Here is a 25939-nt window from a genome sequence, read left to right on the forward strand (position 1 = left end):
AATATTATTGTAAATAATCATTAAGGTGTCCTGAAATAAGGTGGAGCCATATCATTATTCCAGTCACTTTAAGCACTACTATTTAACAAAACTCCTAGGTATGGGTCAGCTGGTCAGGTCTGCCAGCTGGTGCATGCAGGTTACGTGTGTCAAACACCAGCAGAAAGACGGACTGGCTCACATCAGGACTTCATTGGTCCCATGTCTATTAAGTACCAGACCAGCTGCCTTGATATCAGACACCTTTTCCCTTATCTGCCTCTTCCCCAGGCAGGACTAGCTGTGCAGAAACCAGTGCCCACAGATGTTAGCTGGCCTTCAGAATTCTCCCAGAAGAGGTTCCACTAATGCCCCAGACTATACCTTCTCCTAGTTAATTTCAGGAAGTTTCTTCTATTGATGTACTGTCCACATGGAAACAGCACTTGCAGCTCTGTCTCTGCCCTAAATATCTGCAGGTCCCTGAGCTGAGGGAATGATGAAATTTAGCAGCTTCCTCCCCAGGTCAAAAGCCCAGTGTCCACAGCAGGGAAAAAGGCAACCCACTAGGATGCTATAAGGAAAGACAAGCTCTCAAAGAACAGAGAGTCAAAGAGTCAAGTTCGACAAGGCTAAGTGGAAGGTCCTGCACCTGGATCAGGGCAATTCCAAGCACAGACAGAGGCTGGGTGGAGAATTGATTGAGGACAGTCCTGAGGAAAAGCACGTTGGGGTGCTGGTTGAAGAGAAGCTCAGCATGAGCTTGTAATGTGTGCTTAAAGACCAGAAAGGCAACTGTATCCTAGGCTGCATCTAAAGAAGTATGACCAGCAGGTCAAGAGATATGATTCTCCCCCCCTAATCAGTCTTGTGAGACCTCACTTGATGTACTGTATCCAGTTCTGGAGCCCCCAACATAAGGACATGCAGCTCCTGGAGAGAGTCCAAAGGAGGCCACAGAGATGATCCAAGGGCTGGAGAACCTATTCTGTGAAGGCAGGCTGAGAGAGTTGGAGTTGTTCAGCCCAGAGAAGAGAAGGCTCTGGGGAGACCTCATAGCAGTCTTCCAGTAACTGAAGGAGCTGCAGGAAAGCTGGGAGGGACTTTTTACAAGAACATGTAGTGATAGGATGGGGGGGAAAGCCTTTAAGCTGAAAGAGAGTTGATTTAGGTATTAGGAAGAAATTCTTTCCTTTGAGGTTGGTGAGACACTGGCACAGGTTGTCCAGGGAAGCTGTGGATGCCCCTTCCCTGGAAGTGTTCAAGACCAGGTTGGATGAGGCTTGGAGCAACCTGGTCTAGTGGGAGGTGTTCCTGCCCATGCAGGGGAGGTGGAATGAGATAATATTTAGGGTCCCTTCCAACCCAAACCATTCTATGATGCTATGATTGGAACAAATGCCCACATGGCTTCCAGTACTGGTGACTAACGGGCAGTTGACTGAAGCAGAAAACCTACCTACGACTTCAGCTGTTCAACAGACCTTCTAAAAAAGTCAATGACTCTGGCAGTGCTGGCTAAGCAATTCTTGAGTGTTTAGCTGAGTTTTCCACAGCAAGCACAGAGGCATCAGATGGAAGGACAAATGTGTACTCTCAAACTTTCTACCTGACCTAACAGCTTCTTACCAAATATGTAATTACATGTTTTTCCATAAACACTGGATCCATGTACAAAGTTCAAGGCTTGGACCAACCTGGCCCTGGACTTCCCAGCTAAAACTTGTTGCATGTTTCCTAGCAGACTGGATCACGTCTTCCTCATGCCCAGAGGTCTTTCATGGCATGAATCAGAAACAGCACAAGATTGCAGCACAGCCCAGTTATATGCCATTCTTCTCAGCCCCATCCTAACCTTCATCCTGTAAAGCTACAGAGACTATTTGCCGTTTCCTTCAACGGACTTCATTAACTGGATTGTCATCCACCTGCTTTATGCTTTTGTTTGCTTGGAGGACTGCTGTGTGAAGGTGCTCATTAATCATCTGTGTTTTTTTATCACCCTGAAAGCACAGTGACCATGGATCTGAATGTACCCACTGGACTGCTCAGGGAAAAGACATCTGATATATAATGTACTTTTGGGAATAAGATCTTAGAAAATTTGTAATCCTTACAAGGCAATAATAAAGATGAAAACCACCGAGTTATCTCTGGACATCCTGCCCATGGACACTAAGGTAAGGATTGATCAAGACTGCAAGAGATGTACTGCCAACTTTAGCCCAGGGAAGAGGCAATAAAACAATTTCCCACCCAGAAAGTCAATAAAATCAATCAAGATAATCTCTTACTTTAATAGCAATTTATTATCATTAGAAGTAATAACAAGTAGTTTTGAATACTTTTGTCTTAAAAATCTAGTATAACACACAGGTCACTACTACAGTTCTATGAAACTTACAGCAAAATTGTATCCCCAAACCACACCATTATGCCTCCTCCTCCTCCGAGACATCAGTGGTGTGGGAAACAAACAGAAGAACAGATCGCTCCACACAGCACTTGTCATAAGGATGATCATCAGGCCTCAAGATGCTGCGAGTTATTCTGTAAGAGCTATTAGGTATAACTTTAGTTTTCCCCTTTGTTAATATTGCCAGAACAATCAAGTATTTCACACAGTTTTTGGTGAAGCCATAAGAATATTTTAAGAATTGTACTTTTTTTCCCTGTATCTCTTCTTCACTGCTAAAGTTTTCCTTTCTTTTTTCCCCTCAGTGGCATGGCTACCCCATTCCAGGAGGCAAAACCTCCATGATGTCTGCAGTCACTCTCAACAAAGAGTCATGTTATTTCCTTCACATTCTGAAGCCAGTGCTCAGCTCTAGCACATACCTTTAAAACTGCTGCCAGAACAACTTGGCAGCACACAGATTAGGAACACTACACACTCGTGTCAATCTCCAGCTTCCTGGGAGCTCTAGACCTTAAGTTCAGCTCAAGCTAAGTACCCTAGATAGCTGACTTACAGCTAGTTCAGATTTGTGTGAAGGAGCAACAGCCAGACACTGCAAGACAAATACATCTTCACATTACAGTTCACAAAAAGGCCTGAGCCAGTCATAATACTGTTCATCAGTGGCTTGCAGGACCAAAAAATAGTCTCCACAAGCATGCATGCATATTGGTGAAAAGAAAGGAGCCCTAACTCTGTCAGGCATTTCATGTGTTGAATTTAAGCTTACAATGTTACTCAATATTCAAAAGAAAGCAGAAGCCTCTGAGTGAAACCTCTCTGGCTAGCAGATATGTAGTGAAGAAATAAACAGAACATAGGTAAACTTTATATAGCTACAAAGGTGTGGCTTGTAAATTATTTCAGGTACATAAGAAGGTCTGTTCTTCAAGAGTAGATCACTTAGATGGATACTTCTGCATGAACTTCACAGTAGCATGTGGAACTGGGGAGCTCAGTGAAAATAAATGAGCAAGGAGCTTCATGTGTATCTATAACCCTTCTGGGTTTAGAGTAATGGGAAAAAGCACAAGCAGGATCACAGATAAACATACACAGGAGGTATTAGCTCAACAGATTGTGTGAACAAACTCCAGTTTTTCTACTAGAGCACTTCACACTCTTTGTCTAAGCAGACCCACAAGTTAACTCTAGGAGAAAAAGAAGTGTTAATATTTACTAAAGTGAAAGGACTTTTTTGCAGTTTGCTCTCAGCTGGATCACTTGGGGGGAAAAACAAAGCCAGAACAAGGCTTACAGCAAAATTGTGTTTTACCTAACATCCTAAACTAATCTCTTGCTTTGTAAATGTACCTAACAGTTTATTAATATCGCACACTTACTCAGTAATACCTTAGACTTTTAACTGAGGTAGCCACTAAACCATCCTCACACATTAGCGATGCCAATGCAAAGGGAAAAAGCTCAACTAAGATGCTCAAGAACAGCTAGTTTGCCAAAACCAGTAGCATTTACTTCCAAAAATGTAATCTCCTGTCTTGCTTTCCTCCTCCCACTCTTGTTTCACTTCCTGTTTCTCCTCTTGCACATCTTTAACAAACAAGCAACAAGAAAAAAATTAGCTTTCCAGTTAATTTGTAAAATGTCTTCAGATTTCCAAAAGCAAAGTTTCAAATTAAGAATCATGAATATACTTTTAAATTAATGCCATTTAGAACACTTGACACTGAAGAACAATCTCCAACTCCAAACACCGACACGTCAGGTGTCAGCTCTGTTGTCTTCCTGCACATGTGGGTGTTAGAAGCTGTGGAAAGATGCCTGAATGGGCAAAACACAGAAGTTGTGAAAAGGTCCCTTTCATTTTAAGTCTCATGCCATATAAGTAAACACACAAAGAATCACCTGTCTAATCACTGTCTTTCAAGTTCTTAAGAATTGAAAATAAAAAGGCAATTATAATTCCTCTAGCTAGTAAGTACATAGACCTAGAATATCCTTGCCTTTTCTAGCGGCGATCATTTCTTAAAATGCAAATATTTTCACATTACTTCTGTAGATATTCAAATTCAACATGGAAAATATAATTAGCTTTAAAGATAATTAATACCCTGGTATTTTTGAAAAAATTTCCAGGATTTTTTGGTGGTCAATCAACCAACAAAACAAGAAAACCCCAACTTGAAAATCAAACGCCCCTAAGAAGTTCTTTAGCACTTGTATTGCAGAATGTACATTCAGGAAAATTGCACTGTAAACACCCAATTCTGATCTTCTTTTCTTCAACCACTATCTAAAATTGGTGGGTTCTCTCCATCAAGCAACTTATTTACTGCAACTAAAGGAATGGAAACACTCACTTCAGATACACAGCATTGACCCAAAGCAGCATAAGATCCCCACTTCCAAGATACACATCTACCAAACAAACAAGCCTGAAGAGGAAAACCATACCCCCATTTAAAAACAGCACCAGCCAGTCTGGTGTGCATACTATCGGCTTCTCTACCTAGGCAGGATACTGTGTATATTCTCAATTATAAAAACAAAATTGTACGAATTGCATGCAACCGTACACAGTGCAGTTCAAGAAGTACTGAGGTGTTTGTTTCGTTTTTGTGAAGCATGTAGACAACAGCAAACTGCAGGGTGGTAATTGTAATGCAGTCCTTGGGTTTCTTCTTCCACAGAGACACACAAAAATACTTAAAAAAAAAACCCAAACAAAACACTCTGGGCCGCAACAGACAGACACTTAACAATTTAGCTGTGGTAACTGCACTGTGAAGAACTTCTGAATTGCCTTATACATGTCTAGATTACCCCAAAGAATGTTTTGTTAGAAGTCCTTTTCTAGAACTCCTTTTTTGCAAGCCACACACCCAAAAAGATGTTTTCTGCTTTGATTACATACAGTAGCTCATCAGGTGGAAGTAGATGAAGGTAGTTTATTACATTATAAAACGAACCTCATCCTTCTGAAGTGTATGTAATACACAACAATTCCAGTTAAGCATCACCACATACTGACTCTTCGTATTTTTATATGATGACCAGCTATGAAATTGTAATTACTGAAACAGTACACAGGCACCTTGCTACATCATAGTTATGTTATAGTTCTCTTCTTACAACTTTCCACAACTGCCTCTGCGTTTGGGTCATTTTCATCCCTTTCATCTATTGAGCCGCTGTGTTACCACTTCTCGGTACATGATAGAGATATATATCAGCAGAAGAAAAATTACAAAGAAATCATCCAAGAACCCCAGAATTCCAAACAGGGCTTCAGGAAGAAAATCCAGAGGTGAAGCCAGGTAGAGCAAGGCTCCAAGCAAGCAGAGGAATATTCTGATGCGAAACATCCAGAAGAGGCCACCAACAGAGAACATCTCCCTGAAAGCATGCCGCAATAAAGTGGGCAGATCCATAATTCTTTCCATAATCTGTGAAGAAAGAAATGAAAAGTTAGTACTTTACTTTAGCAACAGGCCCTTGCTAAATGGGCCTTCTTTTAGTCTGAAGTTTTATTCTACAGTACAGATTTGCAAACTGCTAGTTTATAAGAATTAAAACAAATACCTGTAACACAAGACTTTCTGGATTTAGTTTTGCTGGATAAAAAGTCAGATATAGAAAATATATGTTTTCAAGAAACAGTCAAACTGTGTTATTCTATACGGCAAAACATAAATATAAGTCACTACTAAACACACTGGTATCTACTAAGAAAGAAAAGCAGACTACTACCATAAAAGGAATTATTAAGAAAGTGAGAAACAACAAACACTTTAACTGGAGTGAAATATTAATCAGAATGGAAGATAACTACGGTTTGGAGAAAAAAACCCACAACAGATAAGTACAATAGGTTTCAGTTCTTAAGAAACACAACCCCACCCACCAACATGTAACCAGGAATTCACGTAAGTTTCCAAAGGATGGAGCAAGCTTCAAAGTAAACTAAAGAACCTTTAAATTAATCTATCCCTGTCTCGTTCAATTTTTCTACTATAATTCCATCATCTGAGTGAGGGACTGTTTAGTGGAAAATATTCAGGTTTTTATTGTGAGGTGTAGGGATTTGAGACTGGTGAACTTCAAATTTTTTTAAATTCTGAATGCTTTTCTACTGTACACAGTTCCTATACAGAGCCACAACATTAAAATGAGTTATTGCCAAGGCTGAAAAAGTTACCTAGACAGGAATTCTGTATGTTGTTTAAACAACACACGATGTATAAATCAAAGACCATTTCGTCCAATTAGGGCTTTAGTGTAGATTTCTGGCATGACCTCAGACAGGTTACTGGGGACTAGACACAGAGCCCACAGAGAGATCCAATGGAGCCTGGAAGGTAGTTTCAATTTATTCTGGATCAAAAGAACAATCATTTTGTGGTTTAGAACATGAAAAAAAAAAAAAAAATCCTGTCCAACATGTCTTTTGTCTCTTTGGACTGTACATTTTTCTTGCTAATGTTCTGTTATTATATCAAAATCCAATGGACAAATGAAGACAAGCAGGGAAGTTACTGGTATGCCTGTGCATGTATTCCACCTTGCGAATCAGAACATGCATATGGAAGACAGACTTTACAAGTCTGACTTTCTAAAATACATATAGCTTCAATTAATTCTCTCAGCTATTTATTTAAAAAATCTAGTTTTCTTCACTTAGAGAGGAATCTAGGAGGAAAATACAAGAACAAGCATATAGCTTGAAATCTGAGGAAGAAAGGCACAAAGTAGAAATTCAGATTTTTCTAATCAATGTAAAGAGATCATCAGTCAATATTCTTCCTTACATGTAATTTATGTCATTATTTTTATTGACTATATTAATCCTTTATAATTAACAAGTTGCATTAAAAAGGCTTGACACATGAAGAGGGAACTCAAGCTTATTAGGAGTTCACACTCCCAGCAAAAATGCAGGTTTCCATATATTTCCACAAATTACAAATAAATATATACAGGGTTACGAGTTTGCCCTAACTATATAAACATTAATTTCCCAAAGGAAAACTTGCATAGTCCCTAAGCATCATGAAGAGAAAATTCATATGTGGGGGGGAGGGAAGGAGAGAATGAAAGAAACAAGTAAACACAAACAATGCTGTAATCTCTCCTCAAATCACTGACTTTAACCCTGATTTACTGAACACTTACAGATCTGGGCTGTCCTGAGAATCTCCGATTGTAATCATTAACATCATGAAGTACTTGGGTTGCATCCTGCTGATCTTCACCGAAGAGCGGTAAAAACAAAGTTACCTAGGCACAGCAGGGAGATTTTGTTACAAGTGCAACAGTCTTTCAAATGCAGGCATTGTGAACAACAAATGGAAGCAGCAAACTCCACTTAAGTACACAGAACAAATTTTTAGTTGAATATTTAGTTGAAAATAAAATGCAAACTAATAAAATGAATACTGCTGCTAAGTTTTAACAAATAAATTTCTTACAGCTCTCTAAAGAGTATTATTATTTTTAAAGATCGTTAAAAACAAGCATAAGAACCATTCTTCTAAGAGAGGCTTCCAGGAAATTTTTCTAAACACCCAAAGGGTTGATGATTCAGAAGTGGGACAGATGATTGGAGAAAAAAGTTAATTTACCAAACTAATCTAGTTTTTTTACCTAAACTGAAAATCAAATAAAGCAACCAATGTGGACATTACTCTTCCACCTTTAGAATGGCCTTGCATTCCAGAAAAAAAAAAAACAGCAAAATGTGTTCTCTTCTGTATGGATGTTCATACCAAGACAAAGGTGAATCATACAGAATAATAAGTTAAAAGAAAAAAGGTATTAACCTGCAGCTCTTCTTTGTAAGCTCAGACAACTTCCATGCAAACACAGTAAAACATGTAGTCATATTCACATATACCTTATGTGATCTTTCTGTATAGGAATTTCTCAAAACTTAAAACTTGTATTTGAAAGCAGTTTTCAGGTATAAAATGCAGATTATCACAGGAAACAGAAAATGCACAGCACCTGAAATTAGTACAGTCTTCAAAAGCTCCTTCTGTACCTGACCACAAAATATGCATCTTAATCTGTGCATCAGTCACATTTAGCAAATGACAGCATGTGCAGAGCTACATTCAACTCCTAGCCCTGCCACACACCTTCTGTATGACACATACTGTTCATGTGTACATACTTCCATTCCTCATTTAAAAATGAGCCCTTACTTTTCTTACTTTACAAGATGAGAGGGTGAGAAAGAATGCATAACCATGCAAGCAGTACCACCTGATTTACCTGTTACTCAGAGGAAGGTAGAAGCATATCTGTGTAAGGAGAGACACTAAAAAAATAAATTACTTTTTTTCTCCTTTTTAATCATCCTCACATTTATTTTTTGTGTATCTCTCCTCCCTGGCTACACTCTAAACCTACTCATTCTTCCTCTAGTCATACCTATTTTTCTTTCCTTCCTCTGTCTTCTTAGTCATTTGTCCTGCTGATACACACAATCAAAGCAGGATATGGGCAAGGGTGTAAAGCACATTATATAATTTATCAGAAGTCAGTAGCTCTGTAGGTTGTGCACTGTTAAAATAAAGATATTCTTTTGTTAAAACATACATTATAAAACTCAGAGATCCTAAGTGTTAATGAGTTGCAGAGACATATTTCAACCTGACAATGTAAGTTGCGTAGGAAGTAAGTAAATGCTTGCTCTACAAAACTCAGATTAATAATACAGAGACAACATTAGAAATCGACATGGACAGATCTTTTTGGCAGGGGAGAAGGAAGGGAGAAAAAGCAGTAGTCTACTGCCTACTGGCAGTCTTCCACAAACAGCCAGGTCTTTCAGATGCAAGTTCTGCTAAGGAAGTTACATAACGTTCCAAAGAAAAAGCATGGAAGAATCACAGTCATGGTCTTACAGTTTTCTGCTTTCATACACTTCTTTACAGAAAAATGGCTGAGTTACCAATGCTGTTCACTTAAATCTGAGTGGCAGGAACAACCTGTATTTCTTGAGCCATTTGGCAAAGCAAAAAGTTCAAAAGAACTCAATGTCCACAATCTACATGTCACATACCCATGTTCTTTCTGCTCCTCAGACTTCTTCTGTCAGTCTCACTATTGCAGCTCACACGTAAGTGCTTTCTTTTGGTAAGCTATACTAAATAGCCAAACTATCAGGTCCATGATTACTTAAAATATTACCGTTTGTCTGCAGATTGGACAACGGATGGCACCCAGCCACGACCCATACCTCCAGTAGGCAATAATGCAGGAACCTGATCAAGGGAAATTACAGACGTTTAAACTGCTGACTTGAAACACCCACTGCATGAAATAATACGTTTCTCACCAAGGCAAACAACAGAAGTGTATAAGCCATTAGGTTAAATCTATCTTTTCTGGTGTAATTTTGTATACAATATTCAACCAATGTGTTCACATTACATGCTATTAATAAGAAAATCCTGAATAGGTTAAATTGTATCATTAAGGTATTATTTCCTGAAAAGACAGAAAACTTCTTAATCATTAACTGAAGAAATAAAAATTTTACCAGTGTGTCTAGAAGTCACAAAGATGTCAAGAGATGTAAAATTTATCCTAAAAACCTGGTCTTATTATCAGAGTTTCAACAGGTAAAGGACTACATAAAAATCTGAGAACTTGAACTGTTGTCCAAATTCATACATTTTTTCCTTTAAATAACTGGGCAGGGTCTGCACTACATACTCCATAAAACTGCAGGAACCAGAAGAAGTGGAAGCAAAATGCTAGGGTGTTTAGGGCATTTAGATGAAAATTTGAATGGCCGGGCCTCAAAAAAAGGAAAACGCTTTGCACATTGTGAACTTAGTCTTAATTCTTCAGGACTTCCAAGACAAAAAAACAAACAACACAGTCTGCGATGAAGATAATACCAAACAGTATTTTTTACTCCTTCAAAACGACTTTTAAAAATGGTGTATTTCCATGTGTTTTTCAGCCTCTTCAGCTTTTTTACTAACTGGAAATTAATTACACCCTCTGTCCTTGACATTTTTTAATTAACCACAGTTTTAAGTTTCATAGCACAGAAAAAAAATGCAGCACTCTTAAAGCGACTGCTTGCTTGCAAATGTAATTTCTTAACAATTTATGTAAAAATTCTTTCTAAAGCAGACAAGAAAATAAGCAGCTAAAATCAAACAAAACTTTGCATTAGGGTGACTGCACTAGTGCTGAAAGTTTGTATTTCTGTGCTGCTTTTATCTTTGCATGTTAGTTGTGGTTTAATCTTTGGAACTTGTTTTTTTTCTTGCTTACCACAGAATAGATGTCCACAGTTTGTTTCTATAGGAAATGTAGCCTGTTGCAAACAGACTGGACAGGACATATCTGTATAGAAGTGATGTCTATCACCAGCAGAACCATCCTGCTGGAGAAGAAGAGAAATGCAAAGTGTTAAGAGATACTATTTTTAAATAACTCTTGAATCAAAAAAATAATAATAAAGCCAGGGGTCATATACTAGAAGTAAAATAGTAAAATGCAAAACTATGTGAAATGAAAGAGAAATAATACTTAAGTTCATAATTTAAATGCTAAAACTGATTAAATAAGCAAGTTCTTGTGACAAGGCCATTATTTTCCCTTCACCTGTTCTATAAGTATGTGCTTCAAACCAGTCAAAGACCACAAATTACCTCCTTGGTCCTTCACTTTAAATTAGATGAGACATGCTGAAGCATGAATAACAACTCAGATCTAGACTGTTACATCATTAGCCTAAGAGGCTCTGTACAGAACTAGGTAACTAAACTGCATTGCTTACCACTTTCAGTGTTTAGTGTTCCCAAGCCCGAGCACAGACATCTGCTTGTGTATGTCACTGCCATGACATGCTTTTTCTCCCCATTTTGCCATATTTTTCTTCCACATAAACATGTACTATTTTTATAAACCTGTCATTATTTCAAGAAGTATTATGATGAAAGACTCTCCTCAATACTCTCCAAAAGTATGACTTTTCACTCTAGGGCTGGGACTTAGCAGCCTCCAGTAATGTGGTGAAGACTCTTCCATCCTCTCCTCTACATGTCAGAACAGGATGCAATCATAGAATGGTTGAATCATTTGACTTGGAAGGACCTCTAGAGATCATCTAGTTCCAACCCCCTGCCACAGGCAGGGACACCTCCCACTAGTCCAGGTTGCTTAAAGCCCCATGCAGCCTGGCCTTGAACACGTCCAGGGATGGGGCATCTGCAGCTTCTCTGGGCAACCTGTGCCACTGCCTCACTACCATCATTGCAAAAAATGTCTAACCTGTCCTGCCACTGAAGGCTTTGGTAAAAAGTTTCTCTCTGCCCATCTTTCTTTCTGTGTTGCCTGGCTTTTGTCGCTGTGCCACTGTTCTGCTACACAGTTTATTGGTCTAAACATCTAATCCTTGTCCTGTGGCAGCAAGCCCTACTCCAGATTTTACTTCCCACTCAGTTCCCAGGAACACTGCAGGAAGCCCACAACATAACCTAACATACTCCACCTTGTGGCAAAAACTTGTTCGAAAAAAAGAACCAGCCAAGTATTTAATTTTAATTACTTAACTTATCCATAAACCGCCCTACATTATCTCATAACTTAATTAGTTTCAATGATGCCTCTGTACAGTAAGTAAGCTTCCATAACTTTCAAGACCAGCTTCATCCAGAACCTCACTGAATTCTACACTACCCCAAAGCAGACAGTTGAATGATGCCAACACTTAGCACCTGCTCAGTTTGAAGCTGCTGACGAAGAGCTCGCACTAGCTCTTGATTTTCTGGGTGTATGTTCTGATGTTCATTTCTGTGAAAGGAAACATAAGCGAGAAGAAAAACTGAACACGGTGACCCAGCACTTCAAAGTAACTGATTGAAAAAAAAAAAAACAAAACTTGAACAAAGTGCAAAAAATCATTATTTACTGCTATAAAAGATTTTAAAGGAAATACGTAATTAAGGAAACAGGACATTTATTCTAGATCCTAAGGTTACTCTGGACATTTAAAGCTGTATGGCCACAAGATTTTCCAGAGACACTGCATAATCGATCATAAAATCATGATAAAAATAGATTTTAATCTGAAACAAAATTATGCCATTAACCTGCAAAAAAATAAAGTTGCTTGAAAGCTTTAATATTAATAATGCAAAAATATTTTAAATTTTTGTCTCCACTTCTAGTTTTTGTATTATTGGTCTACTTGTAAATTTCTTATTTTTTCACTCACTACCTAAGTTGCAAAGTTAAAAAATCCTAATTATTTCAATTTTATCTGCTACATGAAAGATTAAGGCATAACATTTACATAAGAAAGGGTAGGCAAACTCTTAGATATAGAACATTGAATTTATGTAACTATCAGCAGACTGGATATAAAAAGAAATCACTTTTTAAATAACTCTTTAAAAAGACTCTATGGGCAAGAAAACTACAGGTTAGATATGCCAGTGGGAATCATATGGAAGGAACTCACTGAAGAAGGAGGCTGGATATATTACAAGTTTGAAATTCAAAAGCAGAAAGGGAATATAATTTTAACTAACAATGATACTGACAACATTAAGAGGTATGAGTCAACAGTACCATATTCAAATAGTGAATTTTTATGCTTTATTGATTCATATGGATTTTACTGGTGATAGATTCTGCTCAACACTGTTGAGGTCTCAGCTGGATCCTGTTTTCCATTTTGGGCTAAACGCATAAAAACACATAGAGAAGTTGGAGGAAGTTCAGAAGAGAGTAAGAAGTACTGCTCACATTTTTTAAGCATTAGAGAAAGAGCAAAGAAATGTCAGTTCATATAGATTACTGCTCATGGATAGAAAAGGGGACAAGATAAGGCTTTCATTCTGTAAATATGAGCAATTATTTCCCACTGTATCTAAGGATGGTGGAAAAACATTTCTAACCACAAAGTGTACAAAATCAGAAAAGGTTACTTCATGGAATTGTGATCTTTGACTAAAAGTTAAATAAAAAAACAGATTGTACTGCTTCCAGGGATAATCTAGGCAAGCTGATCCTCTGTAAGAGCTGAAATTTTAGGACATTTTCTCATTCCAGTCCTATTTACATAATTTCCTCCCTGGCTCTAGGAGCTTCCACAATATTTTCCTTTGTTAGATATTGTCAATCATAATACTGCATTACTGCTATCTTTAACATACCGTCTCCTTCCTTCTTTCTTCAAAGGGGAATAGACAAACCCCATATGTACTAATAATTACACAGTTATCTGTAAAAAGTAAAACTATGTAACACTAATTTGGGTGACATATATGAAAGTTGTATGATGGGAAATTTACATCAAAACCTCTTCTTGCCCACCCTAGGTCTCCACAAGTCAGATTTTGTGGATATTGTCTGTCATACCTAAGTTTAGAAGTATTTTCCTGTTTAGATGCTACAAATGAGCATATTTTGCACCTTTAGTTTGTCACAACTTTGATACATATTTAAATTAAATTCAAATCAAATCACATACAAGTGGAACGTGTTAATTATAAGCCAGTTTGTTCTGATTTCTTCATAAGCAACTAATTGCAAATTTGCTGCTGAAGTGTTATCCAGTGAAAAGCTATACTAAGCAAAGAACAATACTTAGTGATCAAATTTGAAAAGTAGACATGGTAAAGTTACGCAGGCAATATTCACATATCTTTCTTATACAAATACTTATTTTATATTAGTTTACTCTGGTATCACATACTACATTTAATATATTCGAGCATTTGTAGAACTGTAGAGGTTTGGAATGTACATCTGCCTCATGCATAAAATGCTGAAGCAACAGAAAACTGCAGAATGTCCAAGAGGTGACAGGCAGAGTTCAAGACACATCCAATTCACAACTCCTGTTATGCAGCTAGTGTAAGAAAATAAATGAAATACATGAAAAACAGTACAGTGCTATGTAATTAAAGGCATTATAAAACACATGCCAGAAAGAAATATAAAGTTAGATGTGGCATCTAACACTTCTGAGTGTTAGCACTCCGTAATTTGAGAAAAAGTGTCCCCTGGCATAGAAGGATTGTACCATGTATCACAAAGAGCCTCACCAAACTATCATTAACATGAGGAGGAAGGCTGCCTACTCATTCAAGGTACAGTTTTGCTCAGCGAAACTGAGGGACAGTACCTATGGGGACTAATGTACCACTGTGGCATGATGGCAATTGTTAACTTCCAAGGACTAAGATCTTACTTCTGCTGAAAATGCTGTCTAGATCTTATAATCAAAATATATGATGGGATACAAAAATGAGAAGAAATGATCTAACCCTGTAGATTCATAAACATGGGTTAGGTAAGAAATCTAGGACATGTAGCAAATCTCTGACACCAAACACTGGCGCGTCAGGTTCTCTTCAATTTGTTGGATAAACTAAATTTCCACATTCTTACCCAGGACGTGTTCCTGTCTAACTTATGTATTTCCGATGTTGTATATAGAAGTACGTATGGCAAAGAAACTGGGGTAATGGACACAATAGAAGGAACACACAGACCACAATATTGCCTAAGATAACTGGAGAGGAAAAAGAAAATATTCATTTTCTCCTCCACTTCCCCTTTTGTGCTAAATAAGTAAGAATTACTATACTTTTTGCACTGTACATATTTTCTACAGTACTGTGCAGATTTTGAAAATACAAAGGAAGCAGAAGAAAAAGTGCTGCTGAATACAGACAATTTCAGAAGGTGCCAGCAGGCACAGCAGAGAGCTAGGAGAATGCCGACAGGACTCTCAGTAGTCAGGCATACACAGAAGTATGGAAGCTTTGTGTCAGAGTTTGTTTGATCTTCCAAAAAATATACCATCTGAATATGTACCAGGATCCACAGAAAAAAACCTTTTTACTTAGCTCATCACACCGCAGAGGTAGTTAGTCATTTGCCCTTTTCTCTCTCACCAAGGAACCCTTCATTATCAAAGGATCATCTCCCTGAACTCCAACCCTGAGTGAACTCCCACTACTCCTGTGCACTCATAACCCTTGTTCCATTCACTTTTTTTCATCTTCCTAACTTACTTTCCTTTATAAAGTTAAAAAAAGTATAAATGTTTACTTTCAAACTAAACACAATTCAAGTCACAAACGCTAAAAATGTCAATGTAAGCGGTCAGGAAAGTGTAAGAGAGCAGAGGGAAATGAGGCACTCTTGAAGCCATGTGAGTAACTAAAACAGCCTTGGAAAGAAAACCAAGATGACATTTATACAATTTGCTGTCTCCCGGTCCTGAACTGCAGCACTGCAAGGAAGATTTCCCACTCCTGCTTTCTTCTGCAGCTTGCTCTCATGTACCTCCGGCCCTGCTAATACTCCTCATATGGACAATTCCTCAGTAAATTCCATAACAGCACTGCATTACTAAAACTGAGTTCTCTTAGTTGTTAAACCTCTTTGTATTCAAAAGTCTACAGACATTCATAAAAAGAAATTTTAAAATCTCCAATCTGAAGTTTAGATTTCTTTTTCCCAAAACATACAGGCTGGGATATTTATTATGTTCCAAGGAAAAACTGTGAAATTAAAAATAAGCTTTGATTACTTGACCATTAGAGATACTGAATTCTGAACTTAGTATTTTGCTTAATGGAAAGCATACAAAAGTCTATTGTTTCCCAGCATATTAATTTAGAAACAAATCAGTATTTTTATTCAGGCTTGGGGTTTGGGATTATTTTTTTTTAAAGGAGACTGCAACTAGAATATGCACTGGGTGATTATATCGTCTTTAAATGTAAAGTCATTATTGACAAATTTGTACTTTTTTACCAGATATGACACAAGAGCCATATAGACTGTAGATTCACCCATTTTTAGTCTTAAGGAATGATGAACATTATTCAGTTTGATCATCTGAAGTAAGAAAGAGGTAAACTTTTGAGATTCGCATCATTTCATTTGAACTGTGAATTAAATTATGAAACTCTGCCAAGTTAAAACACAGTAAGCGATCAAACAATAATTTCCTTAGTTTCCCAAAATCACAGTTGTTATGTACACCAATTAAAAAACTTGTTGAGAAAGTTAGAATTTTACAAATGCCAGCATGTAGATTAATTCCTGTTAACATATTCTCACCTTAAAAGCGTATATACCAGAGCAGCAATGAAAGTGAAACTGAGCACAACTGCCACCAGTACCTGGTCACTTACTCCTTCTATAACTGAATCATTATCTAGCTTCAAACTCTGAACTTCTGCTTGGCGACTGGCCATCACAGCTCTAAAATGTAAAAAGAAATATATACATATACGTACATATATATATTAAAACACACATACGCACATGTACACTTTAAACGCAGTTACAAATAATATGTATGCACATCTATTCATACACACAAGAAATTCCTGAAGCAACCCATTAGTCATTTCCAGGGGAAAAATGGTAAAAAGGAGACAGACATAGTTTCACCAAATGCTGAGCTTGGTGCAGAAGGCTGCAAAACACTTGTCTTGAACAGTAACAAACAGGTCTTAAATGACTGTTGTAATCTAAAAGTTTATTTTTTAAACATCAGTTTAATACTGGAAATCTTTACCCGGTAACTTGTCTTGGAATAGCTCATTGCTGAATTACGGATATTCTAAGGACAGTTAATTTATAAAGAGTATAATGACTCCACATTATCAGGAATTTTAGCTATTACACAACATTGCTGCTAGGCTGAGACAACACAGTTTTTAGAAACCTACTTTTCACCACTTGAGTGAATAAAGAACCAAAGACATTTGGGGTTTAGCTATTCACAGTGTTAAATACCCATTTGGATACACAGGAATCACCTGATGCTCTTTATGTTTCACCTGTCTTTTCTATGCATCCATCCTTCAGCTGGAAACGCGGCAAAAACTTGAAAGACTATTATCAGCCTTCCCGAGTTGGACTCATTTGTTTTATACTCATTTCACATACCCAATACTCAGAATGATATGCCAATGCTACATTTATTACCCTAGAGCATTAAACTACAGCTGGAAACGAGCAAAATAAAATAGTTTCCAGCTCACTGCTAAATCACTCCTGTTACAACTACAAAGTGAAATGAACCCCAGCTGTGAATATTATGAAACTAGGAGAGGGAAGCTAACCATGGCAAATAAACACATAAGTCATGTTGAAGCTGTGTCCATAGACAATTAAAGTATTTTCCATATAGAGCTAACATAAAATCTCAGCATCAGTTTATGAGGTCAAGTAAGACTGCTATAATCTTCTTTGCTTCCTAGTCCAGTGTGTGTGCCTTAAGCTTGCAAGCTTTCATCAGTGTTTACACATGTGTCATGTTTTAATTTGAACCGTGCTGTCTAGCAAACATCACCAGACACTGCCTGGCCCTGAATTAATTGCAAAACTCAAATAGAATACAAGTCACCAGGATTTTAGTGCGCACCTGTAATAACTACCCTGACAAGATTTCAACATGCCAGTCACAGAAGTGTCAAATTTTCCATAAGATAGCTACTCTCACACTCCAGATCTTCTCTTGTACCAGTTCTAGAGCTTTTTTCAAGCTTTCCAATCTTGTATTGGTGGGAGCCACCTTCTGTAGCAGCAAGGCCAGAGAAGCTGGTATATTCTAACGTTATTGTAAAAAAAGGGTGAGATAAATAAGTATTATAAGAGCAGAGAAAACTCATGGATAATGATGGGTAGATTCCTTTAATTGTTGTAGTTTTGGGTTTCCACTGTGAAAATCAAAATGAAACAATGAAAAATACATCAAGAGAAACAATAAATTGAGTTCTCCTAAGCGTCCCTGGGCTTAAGATAACAACCTAAACTGAAACTATGATTTCTGTAATGGTAGTAATAATTTTTTCTAATTACAGCTTTCCACAAGCAAATGTGTCATATTCTAACTACTGAAATGCCAATTAATTGTTGGAGAGTAACTTTTCTCAAAGGCAGAACACCATTGATTCTTCAAGAGCCATGTTTAAAGTAGCTCAATATTGACAGAGGTTTCATATATACTAATGAACAAAAAGACCAGATCTTTGTGGTAAGGTCTTACATAGCAACAAGAGCCTACACAATGAGTTACATAATTTCCCTGTGCAGCTAGTTACACAATTATGTGAGCCTAAGGTGTTGTGCAAGTTTTCTGAACAGCAGCTCCTTGGTGCTGAGGATCTGGACTGGTAGTTGTGCTGTCACGTCTTCCCAGCTCAACACTCCCAATCTGTATTCTTTATTTGCATATCCAGCCCTGAAGAAGCTTCTCTCCATCATCGTTGGATGCTTATTTTCCACAACTGTGTGTTGGGCTGCATGCTGGTCTGTACAATTATGCCCCATTAAGTGTTAGGCACTTTGCTTCACAAATTCATACAAGTGCTTTAACTACACCTTTGGAAGGCAAGTGTGTCTCACACTGACACATAAAAAGGCTTCTTGTGTCACTGCTTGCTTAGTGCACTCTGAAACCAATACATGAATTGCCAGTAACACACAAAGTTAACTCACAAGACATCCACTCTAGAGCTCTCTCCCCATCTCTGCATGTTCTTTGCAACACCAGTCTTGAACCTTATCTGCCTAACACTACATCTGCTTGCCTTTACTTCTCTTTACACACTCTGCTTGAAACACCAAACTGTGGTGCCAAGGTTAGCAGCAGAATATATGAGTAAGAAGTACACAGATTCTCACCTTCTCTTCCTTCCCACACATAATGCCAGCTACTTACAACTATTTCACCCCTACACTTATCACATATGACTCTCCCAATAACCACTATACAAAAGAAACTCCTGCACAGTCTTTCTGGCTGAATAAAATGCCACTCTCTCAAACACTTTATGTTAACTTCCTTATCAATACTGCCAAGATCTACAGAGGAGTGGGGAAGAACCTCCGCCTTGGTCTCTCTCCCAGCTGCTTCTACTACTAAATCCTAGAGAAGATGGGCTACCTGCGCTTAAGGCTCATGTTCATATTTTATCTTACTTGCTGCTTCTGGGCAGCAAACAAGTGCTCAGCATGTATTTCCTTTATTACCTCTAGCACTTTTCCTGAATCAGATCATTGCACAGGAGGGCTGACATGAACTGTGCAGACTAGGAACTGCAAACAGGAGCGTTTAACTTCAAAACATCAAGACGCTTTCTCAGAATACTCATTCAAGCCTCAGTAGAGACAGCAACAATCTTCTCCTACTCTTATCTCTGGGTTAGCATGTAAAAAAACCCAATAGCTACAAGAAGAACACTTCTAAAATACACTGCTCAAAAACTGTCTTACTGAAGGAGGAAGGGATTTCTTGATCTCAAGTCCTTTTTGAACATTTTCAAACAAAATACCTAGAACCACAAGCTTGCACCTCATGCTCCTTCAAGTGCAACCACAACAGCCAGTGAGCACATGTGCAGTAGTGACAACACATTAACAGACTAGCTAACAGTCCTGAAGTTGCTCATAAGCAATCCTTCCTCCTAGCCCATGTGCTCAGCAGTGGTGCTGTTTCAGCTGGTACAACTAATAGGCAGGTTATAGAAGACGTAATTCTTAAATGCTATAATGAAGACCCTTCTCTTCAGAGACAACCAGCACTGGGAAGGATTAAGCATATGTGTCCTGGTTTGAGCCACGATTAAATCAATTTTCTTTTTACTGATCTTTTTTCCTTTAGTGCTGCTTCATTTAAGCAGCAAAATTGGTGAACCAAAGTATTCTATCCCATGCATCTATGCAAGACTTGGTATAAAGTCAAGGATCACGGAAGTCAAGCCCCTTCCTTCTTCTTCTTCTTCCCTTTTCTCCCGTCCGTGGCTGGAGTCTGGGGAGGACTCTATTTATCTATCCCCATTGATCCCCAGGCCCATGCATTCCTGACCCTCATCACTCTGCACTCAGCTCCTGTCTGCTCTGCCGCTCTCTGCGGCAGCTCTGGGACATTTCGGGACTATTCACAGCTCAGGAGATGCTGTGGGAGCTGCTGGGGGTGGGGGCAGGCAATAGGGTTTTGCACATTCCTGAACATACTTTTATATAATTGTACCTATTTTATTTTATTAGTAATATTTAATTAAAGCTGTCTTGTTTAGTTTTCAATCCAGAAAGTGTCTCTCCTTGTCCTCTCTCTCGTTTCCCTACCTGATAGGGGTAAGGGATTGAAAGCATTATTGTTGCTAGTTTAATTGCTGATCCTGGGTCAAATCATGAGAGTTTGTCAAGAAAGACTTCTAGAACCAGACTTTATCACAGACATCCGACCTCTCCTAAAATAGTAACTAGTGATAATTGGATGCAATTCAATAGTTATTTGATGTGGTTTGTATTATATTCAGGCTTTTAAAGCAGATCTTTTACATTTGTCTGGTTATGCAAAAAGTAACTGTATTTCATCAACTTTTTTATCACATGATGCTTTTCAGATCAGCATTCCACACCACAAGCTCTTCAGACACTGATTTTAAAGCTGCTCCTTCTTCTTTATAAATTTAATGCTACTTTTCGTTTATTTTCATAATTACAAAGAAGGCTTGGTATTTTTTAATGCTGTACCTCCTTTCTTTTATATAAGAAATTAATACCTGTCTACAGTAGCACTGTGAGAAAAGTACCAAATTAACATAATTAATTCAGGACATGAAAGGTAGTAATTGCAAATAGATTAAATGTTAAGAATCTGTTTTTTCATTATGTCTAGGATTTTTTCCTCTTTTTAGCCATTTAAGGACACCTTTCCAAACCAAAAGTAAAACTCCCTCCTGTGTTCCAATTAGGGGATGAAAACCATCCCACTTCTAACAACACTCATATCAAAATTGGAACTGAAAAACTCAACTTCAGAATGTCAAAGTATCAGCTGCATAGTTTAAAAACCCGACAATTGTTGGGCTATTTTCCTAAATGAAAAACTACTTAACTTCCAGTGTCATTTCCCCTTGTCTTCCAACTGCTGGCACTTGTTTGAAGTAAAATAACAGAACTGCCTAGTGAGGGGAAAAAAGACAAAGAGTTGACCCTCCATTCTACTTGGGCTAAGTTACTTTGCAGCACACTACTCAGACTGAAATCAAGTTTATCTGCATCAGGATTCTTGACAGCTGCAGAATGTAAATAATCTCAGACAGAATTGTCCACAAAATGCTTGGAAATAGAAAGGAATAGAATTTCTCGTTTGTAAAATCACACAATTTTATTTCTAAAAAACGTTGCAGGCTAACCAGCTGACCACGAAATCACTTTGCTTATTTTCAGTTTTTCTGAGAGTGGTCACTGACAGGAACAATCTACTTAAACTTCAAGGAAGAATCTGCAGGTCTTAAAAGTTACTTTTCTCTCTCTGTGGTTAAGTATGAACAATGCATGCAGACTTATGCAAAAAAGGAAAAACATTATAAACAATACTGCAATTATAATGTCTTTTTTTTCTATGAAACTCATACAATCACATTGAAATGTGAGGGCATGCACTGATGTCGATGTATTTTTTTAAAAATTTTTCAGATTTCAAAAACATTATGAATACTTTCAGTGTTTGACATACAGCACAACTAGAACAACTCTCCGTATCATTATTCATAAAGAAATGAAAACCAATTCAGTGTTTACACTGAATATATACATTAAACACTTGTCGTCAGCTATCCAAAGTCAGAATATCCTCACATTTTTCTGAAGGATTTCAACTTCTCCAAGTTTATCAGGGCAGTATCATATGCTAATATGCTCTCAAAACCACAGATACTTTAAGGAATTGCTACCTATACCACAGGAATATACCAGCATAGTGATAAAAAAAAAGGCTCCTTCACATCTGGGAAGTAAACGCTTAGATATGCACAAGCAGTATCATTGCAAGATACGAATTAGTAACCAAAAGCAACATGTTACTGACTTTGAGAGCATGATACAATTTGCTCAGCATCTGAAAGATATGTTGGATAATAATGTGTCCTTTCAGGGATAGGCTGGGAGTGAACTGGATGAGAACAACACGGTTTGTTTTTTTTCTTGTTTCATTTTCATTTTGCATATTTTCTTCTTGATGCAGTACTGGCAACCCCCCTCAAAGCTTGAAAAAATAAAATAAAATTAAGACAGTGGTGGTGGGCCAGGGTGTAAGTCATAAACTCTTGCCTCTCATCTTTTATTAGTGGAAGTGTTACCCCTTCATTAAAAATGCTGCTTACTTTGTAGAGATAGTGTTTTTCACTACAAGTTGATTCCTCTCCAACTAGTAAAATACCATGAGTCACATTTTCTTACAACAGAAAAAGCTTTTAGAGCCTCAAAATTTTCTTCCATGGTAAAAGGAACAACAACAAATTATTTCTTTTGTATCAACTGGTTTCTGCTTTAAGTAAGATAAAGCAACTTTTAAGAATATAGGCATACTAAAATGGAGCTATTTATTATGTAACATACCCCCTGTATGTGTATATATATATATATATTACTTTATATGGAAAAATCTAAGGCATAAATGTAGTGTTTTTCCTTCATTTAAGAGCAAAACAGACATTAACTCCCAAAACAAATCCAAATTATTTAATGTGGGGCAACAATCGAGATCACTCTCATCAGAAGCTACCCAATTACTTCCAGGTAGTAGCAGGTCGTGGCCCCTGAATGGGACTTTGTGAATGGATTTGATGCAGCAGACTGGACCCTACTGTTATTTTTACCCTCCTTCATGAAGTACTCAACAGTACACCTAGACTGCACTCAGAAAGCCTTAACAACAGCAGGCATTAGGCATGCAGGATGAACAGCAAATGTATTAGCAGCACTGATAGACTCTAGCATGAGTTTATGAGCCTAAATCCTAAAATGAGCTAAATCCTGAGCTGATATGTTTTATCTAGGCACTTCACTGTATTACGGTTGGACTTTGAAACAGTGGTGTAGCCCTATATAACTCTGAAAAAGAGAAATATGGGAAGAGATGGATGGCGTACTCAGAAAAAGCATTTTTGAGGAAACAGTATTAATTAACTTTTCTTTTTTTGTCAGCAGTCTTATTTGAATGAAGCACACACAATAACCTTCAGCATTAAGTACTACTATCCATACATTTTAAAAACCAGGAGGAGACCACCCAGAGGGCACATTTACTAACAGAAATTATTTAAAAAATAAAGTATAGCAGCATGCAAGTTGACAAGATGCAATCTGTGAGAAGGTTATTAAAACTTATTTGGGAATATCTTACTAGGATTTAATGCAGTCTGTTAATGCAGCATTCTTGTAAATTAGCAGCAACTTTGGAGTCACAGATCAACTCAGCTGGTAGAGCAAAATTATAGCAAAACTCAACTGTATCGTATTATCTCTTCAACCTAAACTTTGCTTTCAGGACTATGCTGACTGCATTTATATGCATGCATGCTCTTTGCAAAAGAGAAAGGAAAAAGCCCAGAGTCTTGCCAAAATAGGGGAGAGGGCAACTTCAGTACGTAAATAATAGTTTTACTGAATATCCCTTAAGATGGGACCAACTGAGGCACTTGCCTGGTAAAGCAAATCTCTGCAAAGTCTGAGGTCAGTAGTTTTTGAAGCACATTTTTTCCTGAAGAGACCAAAAAAAGAAAAAAAAGAAAAAGAAAAAAAAAAAGATATAAAGTAGGTATTCTACTTTTGCTGGCGGAATCATGCTTTGCAAGTTAAAAATAGTACAGATGCAAACTTCAGATGCAATTCTGTAAGGAAAAATAACGCCAAGTTAATACACCTTTCTACTGGGAAAACAAAACTTCTCCGATTGCTTTATCATAAGCCTGAAACTACACTGGTGGCTTGAAGCAAAAAGACAAACTCAGTGGTCTGTATGGCATTACTGTTTCGAATAGCTGTCCGGATGGGGCATGATCTGTGCAAAGCAATCCTCAACAAAGTCTTCCACTGCTTTATAAGGCTAAAATAGACTGAATGGTACAGAGTTCTAAAAAAAAGAAAATAAAAGAGGGTGGAACTGGCCACATGCAGATAGCAACATGAGAAGGAGCCCACTAACACCTTCAGTTTAGGTATCTCACTCCTCTGATCAGACAGGAAGTGAAATTAAGTAATGTTCCTTAATTATAATAAAGTTTACTGAAATACAGTAATACTTGAGATAAAAATGAAAAGACTTTAAATCTCTTTGAAGAAAACTGCCAGAAAACTCTTCATTGTTGAAAGCAAAGCTTCTGCACACAACCTCACATACAGAATAGACTGCAAGAGAAAAAGCAATACTGAATGTTTGCATCAACAAAATACAAAACCTAAGCTACACATCATGACAACAGGCAAATCAGGGTGGTAAATGGGTACATAAGGAAAGCTGTGGCAGAAAAGCTTATACACTGAAATATACCTGTGAAAGCATTGTTTGTCAAAAGTACCAAGCATATAGCTGAAAAGTCCACATTAAAACCTGGAATGGAAAGTTACAGTTGCACAGTGTACACAGCTTTCTGTGACTTATTCCCAAATGTGAAAGATACTTTTAAATAAAGATAGAACCTATAACTTAGAAATGAAAATGGCGGGTTATACAACGAGATCAGTAAGAAGGTACTTCACCGGGAAAACTAGTGAATTATCATAGCTTTTAGAATACACTTCCATTCAAAACAGGCTGGCATAGAGGAACATTCAAGATTTCATGCACGCTACTGACTTATTTAATTGAAGAACTGTGAAAAAACAGGAACGAAGTGATGGTAACTAGAGCTGCAACCCTTCCCTTCTCCGTTGTTTATGCAACCTTCAGTTACTATCAGCGCACTCTGCTTGCCACTCCATGTTGCTGCACGTCAGGCCAGGTGCTGATAGGAAACCGTGCAGCTTATCAGGACGCCCAACCATCCCACTGTCACCTCTGGATGGGCCAAACCTCAGCTGAGGAGTTTCTCGAACTCTTCAGGCAAAGCCCTTTGCAGCAGGATGGAGCAGCTCTGGCTAGGGCAGCAAGGAGGCAGAGCCACAGCGGCCACCACACACACTCCTGGCCTTCAAGATTAGAAATTCATTACCTGGAGCTAATGCTACGCAAGGAATTTTTATTTGGTGTTAACTAATTTTTACTACAGCAGCGCTTTGCTCAGAAGAAGCAAAGATCCTTCTCCGCTCCAAGACAGACAGGAAAGCCTCGCAGAGGCCGCTCCTTCCACAAGCTCAGCCGTTCTACTTACTAGCAGGAGAATGCCCGAGGGCGCAGCGTCCTCACCGCCCGCGCTGCCGAGGCCGGGGACGGCCGGGGCTCGGGGCGCTGCTGCAGGCCCCTCCGGCCCTGCCAAGGACCCTCCCGAGGGCACACGCAGCAGCGGGGAGGGGGCAGACCCCGCGGGGCGGGACCGGCGGCGGACGGGATTCCGCGCCTGCCGCCGAGCGGGGCGGATCGCGCCTCAGCGCGGCACCGGCGGCCGCCTCAGACCGCGCCGGGCCGGGCCGGGCCGGACCAGGCCGGACCGGAAGCGACGCGCTAGGCGGCGGCCGAGGCGCGCGGGCCCCGCCCCGCCCCCCCTCCCGCTGTCACGGGGTTTCCCGGCCCGGCCCCGCGGGTCCCTC

General features: G+C 38.5%; 1 protein-coding gene across 9 annotated transcripts; it reads right to left on the bottom strand.

Annotated features, from left to right (window-relative positions):
- Positions 1-2269: 2269 nt before the first annotated feature.
- On the bottom strand, positions 2270-25884 carry RNF170 (ring finger protein 170). Of its 9 annotated transcripts, none has more exons than XM_051642670.1 (8): positions 25564-25882; positions 23897-23954; positions 16511-16654; positions 12142-12217; positions 10694-10802; positions 9593-9666; positions 7571-7675; positions 2270-5844 (listed from the first exon to the last, which is right to left on the bottom strand). In XM_051642670.1, the coding sequence occupies exons 3-8, from the start codon at positions 16645-16647 to the stop codon at positions 5575-5577; spliced, it is 771 nt and encodes a 256-aa protein (XP_051498630.1). In that variant the 5' UTR covers positions 16648-16654; positions 23897-23954; positions 25564-25882; the 3' UTR covers positions 2270-5574. The 9 variants fall into 9 exon arrangements, with proteins under 9 accessions (XP_051498630.1, XP_051498628.1, XP_051498627.1 ...); XM_051642668.1 differs by having other exon boundaries at positions 10694-10805; XM_051642671.1 differs by lacking the exon at positions 23897-23954 and adding an exon at positions 6597-6772 and having other exon boundaries at positions 5760-5844; positions 10694-10805; positions 25564-25884.
- Positions 25885-25939: the final 55 nt, after the last annotated feature.

This window comes from Apus apus, chromosome Z (assembly GCF_020740795.1).
Source record: "Apus apus isolate bApuApu2 chromosome Z, bApuApu2.pri.cur, whole genome shotgun sequence".
NCBI classification, from domain to species: domain Eukaryota; kingdom Metazoa; phylum Chordata; class Aves; order Apodiformes; family Apodidae; genus Apus; species Apus apus.